Raw genomic sequence first — 12,098 nt, forward strand, 5'->3', positions numbered from 1 at the left:
TATTGCCCCTGATTCCGAAAATATTGATTATATGATATTATCATTGTCCGACGAGATCCACACGATATTCATTGCTTCTTTAAAGAATCTCATCTAAGGATATTATTGTTAGTTAAGATTAACTCGTGTTCACATAAATTTAATTATTTGAACCAAGATCTATATGTTTTGGTCAAACACTTATCGTGTGAAATGTTGCGAACAAATTCATAGCCGGAGCTAAGATTTAAAATTTATTGACTTTAAATTTGACATCAAATTCATAACTTATTTTAGTTGCTATATTCACATTAAATACTTATAAATATTTAATTAATTTTCTATAAAAATTACTGAATTCGTTCAAATCTGGACATAATACTCTAGCTCATATAGTGTCTCACATGTACTACTATTGTTTTTTCCTCCCTCGGCGGCGGAAATTCCTAGCCAGCAACCAACCACATGTCTCTGACCCCATGCACAACTGATAAGTACTACTTTGTAACCTAATAGCCTATACAAACAGAATAAATAAAAAAAATAAAACTGTTCCTTAATTTGTTATTATTTGCATGTTCCGGTCAATACACGTCTAGTATGATATTACTAATTTACTAAAATTATATTGCTATCTGCTTAGTTGTTTGTTAAGTGTCCTTTTTTTGATTCTTATCTTTTACTTTTATTTATTAACTAATGACGATGTAAGCAAAATTATATTGCTATCTGCTTAGTTTTTCTTTATTCAGGATATACATTGTAGAGAGAATTGCAACAAGAAGATAGCTGAAAACTCGAGGAATTGATTTGAATTAATACCCTTAACTGATAATTTCTGATTATTTGTAAAGGAGGTGAGGGGGACTAGAAGATAGGCAGTTGTTTGTTAAAGTAAGGATCTGACTGTTCTAATTTTTGGATTTTATTTTATATGTACATATATTTTTTGGTATGTAAAACTTTTAATTACCAAACAAAAATATCTACTTCTTATTACAACTCGCCTATATGCAACGGCGGAATCAAAACTCTAACAAGGAATTCAAAAAAAAAAATGCAAACTTGAATGATGAATAAATAAACATTCAACCATCAAGATCTATATTTTTTGGTCAAACACTTGTCGTGTGAAATGTTATGAACAATTCATAGCCGGAGCTAAGATTTAAAATTTATCGACTTTAAATTTGGTATCAAATTCATAACTTATTTTAGTTGCTACACTAATCGTGTGAAATGTTATAAACAATTTTAGTTGCTATATTCACATTAAATACTTATAAATATTTTATTAATTTTCTATAAAAATTACTGAATTCGTTCAGCTATATATATATTCCATTGAACCCCTTCAATTGTTCTTAATTTATTAACTCAAAAAACATTAATGTAAAATCGTGTCGGTCTATTATATATAAAAATTATATTACATTATATATAAATATACATGTTATCTTTTTTAAAAAAAATTAATGCATAGATATTTATTGAATATTTTTGACAAAGTAGTGTCTGGTTGGAGGGATAGCAAATTAAGTTCCAATAATTTGATGATTATCTTTTTCCAGCTAATCTTCAATATATTAAAACAAAAAGCGTTTGAATCTGTAGGATTTTTGCTTATTATATAATATATACGCTTCAAGCAAAGAATAATAATAATGATGTCTTCGGCATGTTTGACTCAGACACTATAATAATGAATCTCATGCAGATATTCCTTTCTTGTTTATTTCTGTCTCAAAATATTTGAACTTTTTGTTTCTGGAATTCAAATTAAGTGCGATTTTTGTGAATATTTAGATTTAAATTTTAACAATTTATTGATTTAGCTAAAAAAAAAAAAAATTGAAAAAGTATCAAATATATTGAGAGAAAGAATAAATAATATTTTTCCTTCGAAAAGCAATTAGCTCTATTTGAGAGAGAGAGAACTTTGTTTCATTAAAGGTTGAGGCACAAAAGTCTTGTGAAAAGAAAATATATATATATAAATCATGCACATAGAAAAAGACTAGTCGAAATATTGAATTAAGATTTGAGAGTAGGATGGTATAATAAAAAAGTATATAAAATATCCCTACAGGATATAGGTGTAACGGTTGCTATCAATCTCATTCCCCAACACTACGAAGTAGGAGCTGTTAATTATTAATTGGATCATAAATAAGAAAATTTAAAACAAAAACTTGAAAATGGTGAAGAACAAAGAATTAGAGGACAAAAAAAAACGAGTAAATTTAACTTTAACCCCTTGACCTTTAATAGTTGAGCAATACTAAAATTATCTTTGTGTGACCTATATGTTACGAGTTCGAACTATCAAAGTAATCATTAATGTTTATATTACGGTAGATTGTCTACATCACATCCTTAACGATGCGGCCTTTCCTCATCCTTTATGTATATATATAAAATACTTTGTGCATACGACTGCCTTTAATAGTTGAGAAGCAATGCTCTTTCCACCTTTTGAAAGAGAATGATACTAGAGCCTAGATATCTAGTCTTAAATGCACCGATTGAGGGAAGGAGGATAAGTGGTAAGTATCTCACATTGGTTGCATTAATATGTTATTATCTAATACCTTCTTATATGATCTTGAATAAACCTTATATACAATGGCGGAGTCAGAATTTTCATTAAGCGGAGTCAAAATATAAAGAAATAAACTCACCAAGAAGTCAAGCGGTGTCATTATATAACATTATACATATTTTAGAAAAGGTTACCAAGCTAACAGTGTAATGTTTTGACGAAATAGTATCGGTTGATACCCCTTGGATGCATGTGGCTCCACCATTACGTATATATGAGCTAACATTTGAAGTTAAGTCAAGTTAATAATATTAAAATTATTAACATAGATAATCGCGTCTTAACCAATAAAAATGTATCTCAACCACTCAACATTAGATTAAAAATACAATAACAATAAGCTAAGTTTAATCTCACAAATAACCTTTACTTTTGGTAAAGAAGCTGTATCCGACATATCTCGACTTTAGACAAACATAATCACATTAGATAAAAATACATGCTATAAAAAGTATTACAATCCCATTGGCAATAAAATATTTTTTTTTATTATCAGTGTATATAATTTATTAATATTTCATATTTATGGCGATTTTTTTTAAATATTTGTGCAGGAATACGAAAAATCCATTTGTCTTTATTTTACCATTTTGTTAACCGTTACATATCAGTTTCTTTTCACTCCATATATAAACCCAAAAACTCCCCTAAAGCGAAGAACAGTAGGAAAGCAATAGAAAACGAAACGTTAGTAGTCAATTTCAAATCCCTAATAATTAAAACTTCCATTGACTCTTCCTGTTCCTCTCAATCTTTTCAATGTACACTTAATCAAATGAACATTTTACAGATAGATTATTGTTATTATTTATAAAGAAAATTAGTTTTTGTATGAATTTATACAACCAATGTTACTTGTTCTTGTAATTATAGCCGCCAGATCATCATCATCAATTTCTCGATGAGTGATTCTCAGTTCTCTTCTCTTTCTTCCTCCTCCTACGACGGCTCCGCTTCTCCCTCCCCCGCCGCTCCCCCGCCGGTAATCATCTCACTACTCGTTTTTTTATTAATTGTATTTTTTTTGGTAATTTGTAATTTTTTTTAATTACTACTGATCGTTTATTGTATAAGTTTTATTTTATGCCTACTTGTGTAATGGTTTTATGCTTGTGTAAATTGTGTGAATTATGTGATAAAGTTTCAACTTTTTTTTTTTTTTTGTAGTATGTTTAATCAATTATTTGGAATATTTTTTTCACTGTATCTGTAGATTTTGAGTGTTTGAATAAATCTGAAAGTTAAATTTCTTCAATTTTGGGCAAACTTTATGCTTATAAGTGAATGTTATGGCTGTTAGTGTGCTTGTGATGTAAATTGTGTGAATTATGTGTTGAATTTGCAACCTTTTTATAGAATGTTTAGTCAATATTTTGGAGCTTTTCAGTTTGACGGTCTAAATTTCAAAGTTAAATTGCTTCGAGATTTTGTGTCAAAATTTATAATTACAAGTGAATGTTATGGTTTATTTAGTCGATATTTACTAGTGTGCTTGTGATGTAAACTATATGAATTTGTGTTGTATTTGCAATGTTTAGTCAATTTTCTGGACATTTTTCGATGTGGCAGTAGATTTTGAGTGTTTGGATAAATTTGAAAGTTGAATTGCTTTGATTTTGTGGTAAATTTATGCTTACAAGTGGGTAGATGTAAGAAGCAGATAGGTAGTGTGAGTTGTATGCTGAATTTGATACTCATTTATTGTATTCTCGTGGATATGACGCTGTTGATTGGAACATAATTTAAGATATTAATTTGATTTATTACCATATTGCTGGTAGCGGAAGGAAATATTAAAGAGGTGCTGCGTAAAATTAGTTTAAAAGAGATTATTAGATACAAATTTTAAATTTGATTAGTTAAAGTGAATTTACATTCTTGAATGTTGCGAAAGTTTTATAAAAATGGAAATGCATCATGTATAAATTGGGGCGGCGAGAGTATAATAGTAGAATGTGTACACTCGTGCCTTCACAACTAATATGTTTATAGGTTTATGCTTTCTATGAATGTTGAATTGCTTGTCGATCAACATTCATTGTTGTGTTTCTGATGTCTGGTGTAAATCTTGTAAATTATCTGGTGAGATTGCTACTTTATTTGTAGTATGTTTCACAGTTTTTTTTACTTCTATGATGTGGCTGAGTGTTGGATTACTTGGATTAAGTTGCTTTGATTTATGTGTCAATTCAGCGAGTGAATTGCTTTTATTTTATGTGTCTAATTCTAAGACCGGGGGGGGGGGGGGGGCATTACCCCCGAGTTTCCAACTGTTCGCCACTGGCCATCGGTGATTTGTCGGTTATCAAAGAAAAAAAGTTTAACTTCAACAGTGCTTTAGTTTCCTTATGTGAAGTATGTTTTTCTTAAGACCTTTGTTGCTACCTCCTTTTCAACCTATGTGTTACTTTTCCATTTTGAGACATTTCAAAAGGTTTGACACCATCCCGGTCTATACAATTTTCGTAGCTATCAATAATTCAAACTCATTTAACAACTCAAATTTTAAACTTTGATATAATTTTTTTTGTGTGATATATCAGTAAGCATTTAATTTGTATCATAAAAGGCTGATGTTATCCTTACAAAACATTCTGTGGCAATTAAACCTTCATACTCACAAGTAGGTACTTCAATATGCACCAAACATGCAAAAGAAAGGAAAAGTGAACTTCCGACTCTTGTCTAACACACTCTCCATTTTGATGTGATGTTTCTCTATCAAACTCATGTTTCAATCATTCTTTAATATTTCTTCAACTAGCACTAAATATTACTAAAATGAATTTTGCATCTTAAACCCCATCAAAAGCCACCATAATAAATGGAATCAGGGAGTACCAATCGAGTCTTACTTATGCTCTGCAGACATAGAGAAGTTTGAGATTTTATTATTTTCTTTATCTATTTGACTGCAGGATGTGGTGGGGAATGGGTCGAGTGGAGATGCTAATAGATCTCGACAACTGATCACTTCACAAGTTTCACGGCATTGGCGAGATGTGTTCTGGATGGGGGTATTCATGTTGCATCTAGTATTGGTAGGTGTGGCACTTGCTGTATTGGGGTTTAACAGGTTTAGGGAAAAGGATAGGCTCAAAATCGATAGGTTCACGAACATGTTCCTTGAGAATCAGCCTGGTTTGACTGAGGACTTTTGGCCTTTGTATGCCGTGGCTGGCACAGTGGGAACAGTTCTGGCATGGGCTTGGTTGTTGTTGCTTGGTTCAAGTGCTAATAGCATGATGAAATTCTCGGTTCACATCTTAACCACATATCTTGCTGTGATCAGTGTGTTGTGTTTCTGGCAGAAGCAATTTTTCTGGGGTGTTGCATTTGCTGTTGGTGCAGTATTGCAGTTTTTGTACGTAATATCAGTCATAGACAGGTATAGCGGGAAAAAAACATGATTTTGAAAAATAAGAAACAGAAACGAATCTTGGTTTTTCTTTTTATTTAATGTAGTGAAAATGAGCCCGCTATCCATACTTTCTTTCTACCAGCTTGGAGAAAATTGTGGTGTTGTGAGATTGTATAAAATGAGGACTTTACTATTTTTTGCTTTTATATATAAAGAGAAAACTACAGTTTCTACAAAGGGCATTATGTTGGTTGCAAGTCAGTGTTCTCTGGTCATACTATTACTTTCTTCGTTTTTTATATTGTAGGGAAGGAGACCATTATTTCTTTCTTTTCTCTATATGCATGCTCTTGTCATCAATTTTAAAGGTCATCTATCATTTGTTATGTGCATGTCTGCTGGAGCATCTGCAGATTAGTTTTCTTGAAAGAAATCTTATCTGGAGTCAGCCCTGTCATCCTGATTTTAAATGAAATTAGATATACAGTCATGAAGTTCCTTGGATAGAAAGTCATCCTACCATTTGAAAGGAGGTTGCTCTCCCTGTATAAAAAAATTCTAGTTAGTGCAAAGTTACATTCGACAGATTTGTAAGTTTACCTCTCCGAAATAAAATGCCACATCATGCTAACCTCCTTTTTAGTTTGTTACAAGCATGAAGTTCTAGGATAGTTTAGATTGGCGTTAAAATATTTGACAAGTTTGATCCTTGTCGCAAACAAAAGCATGGTATTTAAGTGAAGGGTAGAGGGGCTGGCCATTTGTCCTCCAAATTTCCTTTCACCACTAGCCCTTGGGGATTTCTCGGTTATCAAAAAAAGTTTGATGGTGTCATAAGCTTTTTAATATTTTAAACAAATTTAATGGAGAGGTTTGTGTAAATTTTCCTAAAGCTCAGAAAGCATATAAATACAGAAGTCAAGATTTTTTTGAATAAGGACACTGTTGAGTAAGTCTTGGTTTTTGTGAAAAAATTTCTTTTTCCCCAATTTCGCAGACTTCCATTTACCATGTTGGTGTTACAAAGAGGTGTGAAGATGGTGTGGAGCCTTCCTGAAGTTATGGGAGTCTCATGTGCATTCATGTTAGTCATGCTTTCATGGCTAGTACTTTGGTCTTTTGGAGTAGCTGGTGTTGTAGCGCTTAGTATCGGTGATGGTGGACGCTGGTGGCTTCTTGTGGTGAGCTGGCAAGTTTGTGCTCTTCATTTGATCTGGTTTTAGTGTTTAGTCACTATCAAATTTATACTGGTTGTGCTACCAAGCACCATGAGCTGTTGATTGCTTGTGTTATGTACAGGTGTTCTGTGTGAGTCTATTTTGGACTGGTGCAGTACTGTGTAACATTATTCATGTAATAGTGTCGGGCATGGTGTTTCTAGTTCTCATTAATGGTGGTCGGCAAGCAGCCTCAATGCCTCCCAAACCAGTGATGAGATCCTTACGCTATGCTGTTACAACCTCGTTTGGCAGCATCTGCTATGGTTCACTTTTTACAGCTGCGATCCGGACATTACGGTGGAAGGTTGGTCAATCTGTTCTTATCTAATTGTCTGTTATATTAACTTCTCATATGAAGGGTAAGATTTGCACTTACATATTGTTTAACTGAACGTATGAACATTTTTGATTGACTAGTTTCGTGTATGTGCAGATTAGAGGAGTCAGATCAAAGATTGGCAAGAATGAGTGTTTGCTTTGCTGCGTTGATTTCCTCTTTCATTTGGTTGAGACCTTAGTCCGTTTCTTCAATAAATATGCTTATGTCCAGGTACTTCGTTAATATTTCCGTTCTTCAAGTCATGGTTGATTTTTTCAATATATTTGTAAATTATGTCCCTAAAATGGATTCTTTTATGAAGGGTCTTACTTCACCTTCCAACTGCTGACCACCTTTTATAGATAAACTCCAGATCCACAACTCTCTTTTTCTCCTTGATAGCCCATCCATGGATCTTGCTTTGGTACCCTCTTAAGTCTTGCAAGGGCACTACTTACTAAACAAGTAGAAGTTCCTTATCAAAAACTAAACGATTAGCAGTTCAACACCTTGTCACCTCCCAGAAAGCAGCTTCGGGCAATCCCTGATAACATATAAAAAGAAGATGATAATGACAATCTAGTTAACGGTATACCTCAACAAACTTAGATAATGACAGAGTTGCCCGGTACCTGTGTTGGTGGGAGATAGTAGGTACCTCGTGGAATTAGTAGAGGTGTGCGTAAGCTGGCCTGGACACCAGGGTTATCACAAAAAAAGAGTAACTGCTGCTTTGATATTGATGTCTCCACTGAGCTTGGTTATTTGAGTTGTCCCGAAAGGGATGACCAAGTAGTTGAGGCATAGGATTAATGAACCTGCACATCCCGCGGTCACATCCTAGCTACAACACTCATCATGAGCCCATCTGCTCTATTCTTGAGGAGCAGAACCAACACCTATACCTGTGGATTATGGCAGGCTGCCTGTATTAATTGAGGTGTGCGCAGGTTGGTTCGGATACCACACAACAACAGCAATTACGCCTCACTTCCGCTCAACTCATGCCATCAATATACAAATAAAATATAAGTTAAATATAGTTTCACACCTATTGGCCGATGCATCTGTAGGTCAACGCATGACATGACCAAACCATCTCAAGCGACCTTCTCTTATCCATGCATGCTACTTACACCTTCTGGAGAATGTGGTCATTTTTAATCTTATCTATTCTTGTATGACTGCAGATCCATCTTAGCATCCACATCTCTGCAACACATATCTTGTAGATATGTTGGACTTTAGCGGCCCAACATTCACTACCGTACAACGTTCTTGGTCTTCTAACTGTTCTCTAGAGTATTTCAGTAATAGTATTTGGTTGAGTCTAGGATTTATCAACTACTGACATACACAATGTGCTCAGCTCTTTATTAATCTTCTTTGCTTCATTTATGAAATTATTTTTGGTTGTAGTCTAGGATTTGTCAACTAGACAACGTACATGCCAAATGTGTGCCAACCCCTCGATAATCTTCTTTATCTGATCCTCTTTCCCATCTGTTTGTGTTTAGCATGATGCACTTATATTTGTGCAATTTAACAGATGACGAGCTAGTTATAAGTTTTGAGCATGTGTGATATTCTGGCAACTAGGTGTGTAAGTATTCCATGCATGGATGCTGATGAATCTTTGGAGTAGCTAGAGTGTGGCCCGGCTATAAGTTATATCTCAGTCTTTGTCCCACTTCAGGATGGGACACGGATTTTAAGGAAATATGTGATGTAAATTGCCACATGCACTAATCAGTTACTCCCTCCGATCCAATTTCTGTGATGGTATTTGACTGGGCGTTGAGTTTAAGAAAAAAAGAAAGACTTTTCAAACTTGTGGTCTAAAACAAGCCATAGATATTTGTATCGCTATAAATCATCTGCTTAAGGATAAAATAGAAATTTTAGAGTTAAATTATTTCTAAATATAGAAAGATGTCATTATCTGTAAACAAGCTAAAAAGGAAATACCATCCATCACAAAAATTGGGACGGAAGGAGTATTTCTTTTGAGTAATTAATTCGTGTTGGTGTTGGGCTATTGCTAGCCATAACATGTAGCTTCCAGGCTCGAGTCACAACAGAACAAAGAAGGGCCGCTAATGCTGCATGAAAAGGATGCTGAAAAGCATAGTCTGTATTTTTTATTTATATGTAGATATTTAAGGTTGTTGGCAGTGGCCTTGCATTTGGATTGCCATTAAAGCTATTGCCAAACAGTTTATCTTTCTAGGTAGATGGATTGATTTTCAGCAAACAACCTTAAATATCTACATATAATGCTTTGATTTTCGAGAATGAGCAAGATCTGAGATGGGAAGGGTCCTTTGGAGCAAACCATTCATATATCTTACTTTGAACGTTTCATTATATTTCCTGTACTTTAGGTACTCTTTGTATCTTATTTGATGATGATGGTGTTCTTATAATATAAGTAGCACTTTGGAAGAAATTTTGCATTGTAGTGAATTTTTAAAAATTTTACCAGAACCAGATCTCAATTAGTTAGTGAATTTGATGTCATATTTCAAACATAATCCTTCGCAGATTGCAGTTTATGGTAAAAACTTTAATCGCTCGGCAAGAGATGCCTGGGAGTTATTCCAATCAACGGGGGTTGAAGCACTTATTGCCTATGACTGCTCAGGTGCTGTTATATTGATGGGAACTCTTGTGGGTGGGCTGGTAGCCGGAACTTGTGCAGGAATTTGGACAAGGATCAAGCATCCTGACAGAGTGATGATGGTGGGTTCTACTTCCTTGTTGATGGGAATGATCTTGGTAAGTTATAGTTATCAAATCCTAGCTCCCATCTTACTTTTATTGTCTGAAAGTGTATGCCCCTTTTGTCTTCCCTCACTTCCGTTTTTATCCTTACCTGATATTAGGGCCCAAATTCATTCAATCTTCTCTTTTCAATTGCTTTCTGTTCATGATGTTTGTCTTTAAATGGTCCTCAAGTTCTTTAATGATCTAATTGAACAACTATTCAGTTTGATTATGTGATGTTAAGTAAAGATAAATGGAAGATGAAAGAAATAATTATGAAGAATAGCGACTATACTTATTTCTTTAAGACGATAACCTTCACCAGCCTTCTCCATTTTTTCCTGCCAATCCACCATGTACTCACTCACGGCCTTATTGCCCACATGTGCGTCCCTCTCAAGTATTGCCAAAGTCAGAGTTCAATCTGAATAAGCTTGAGGAACTTCTAAATATAAATACTGTTAACTGAGGATTCAGCACACAAGAATAGGTCATGCTGAGATGCTGCACCTGGTGTCACACTTTTAAGCTGGCGGAATAAATATCAACTTTTATCGGGATTCACAGTTATGAACTTTGGTTGAACCTTGTGATATGCGATCAATTGATGATCCATTCATATAACCTAATCTATTCTTTCTTGATTTTCAAAGTGCATAGGCATTCAACATCATCACAAAACCATATGAGTCTTATGTCCGGGGTATGTGATTATTAGTGGTAGAAGTGGGTGAAAATAATGGTTGAACAAGGTTCGAATCCCAGTAGAGACAAATGACAAGTGATTTTTTTCATCTGGCTAAGCCTTGGTAGATAGAGCTACCCGATACTTATGCTGTGGGAGGTACATGTACTCGATAGAATAGTCGAGTTGCGATACCATAGCACCACCTTTATAAAATAACTGTGATTATTAGTCACTAAGATAGTTGCCTTTGGGATCACCATTACACACTATTTGAAACTTGAGCTTGTTTACAGTAACATGGTCGATGCCAAAAATGTAGGATATCATAATGACTTATCCTCTTCTTCTATGACTCTGAGTCTTCCTTATTATTTGACATTGTATATCGATTTTCAGGTTGGACTGGCTACAGTTGTGGTGGAAAGCGCGGTAACATCCATATATATCTGTTATGCCGAAGATCCTGTGTTAATACAAAGATGGGATGCGGAGTTTTTCAACAAGATGTCAGAGATGCTACACCAACGATTACAACATAGAAGTGCTCGGGCAACTCAAGTATTGACCAGCAGATTTGACAGCCAAATGCAAGAAAATGCTGCCGTCTGAATTCCCCATATTTTTTACATTCATCTTTAAGCTCCTTGTCTTCCTGTACTAGTTTTTTATTTTGTCAATAGGTCTGTAGATAGATAAAATCCATTCCGGTCTATTTCCCATCTCAAAGGGAAGGGAAAGCCTCAGTTTGAGATTATTCCAAATAGCTTGTATTTTTTTTAATTTTTTTTTTTGGTTTTTGGTTATATAAGTATCTTAGGTTTTAGAATGAATGGGAAGAGAACTTTTGAAGTTTCTGATCTTAATATGTATAATTAAGACAGTTTGTTATCTTAGCATCTGGATTTATGTAGTTTGTCTTTATTTAACAGTTAATAAATGTAAAATTTAAATAAAATAATTAAGTAAATATTATACCCACAAAATATTCAAAAGATATCGTAAAAATTATTTGAACAATGTTAAAACTAGCAGCGGCGGTAGCGGACAACGATGATAGTCCGCGATGTGGCTTATGAGGTGCTGGTTGTGGTGATGGATGTGGTGGTCCACCGATGATAGCTAATGGAGGTGGCTGGTGGTGAAAGTGGTAGGTGATGGTACCC

General features: G+C 34.2%; 1 protein-coding gene across 2 annotated transcripts; it reads left to right on the plus strand.

Annotated features, from left to right (window-relative positions):
* Positions 1-3,238: 3,238 nt before the first annotated feature.
* Positions 3,239-11,828, plus strand: LOC104092687 (uncharacterized). Of its 2 annotated transcripts, none has more exons than XM_009598343.4 (7): positions 3,239-3,563; positions 5,500-5,969; positions 6,940-7,135; positions 7,242-7,466; positions 7,596-7,712; positions 10,026-10,259; positions 11,332-11,828. In XM_009598343.4, the coding sequence occupies exons 1-7, from the start codon at positions 3,483-3,485 to the stop codon at positions 11,542-11,544; spliced, it is 1,536 nt and encodes a 511-aa protein (XP_009596638.1). In that variant the 5' UTR covers positions 3,239-3,482; the 3' UTR covers positions 11,545-11,828. The 2 variants fall into 2 exon arrangements, with proteins under 2 accessions (XP_009596638.1, XP_009596639.1); XM_009598344.4 differs by having other exon boundaries at positions 6,940-7,123.
* The last annotated feature ends 270 nt before the right edge of the window (positions 11,829-12,098 follow it).

Source organism: Nicotiana tomentosiformis, chromosome 10, assembly GCF_000390325.3.
Source record: "Nicotiana tomentosiformis chromosome 10, ASM39032v3, whole genome shotgun sequence".
NCBI lineage: Eukaryota > Viridiplantae > Streptophyta > Magnoliopsida > Solanales > Solanaceae > Nicotiana > Nicotiana tomentosiformis.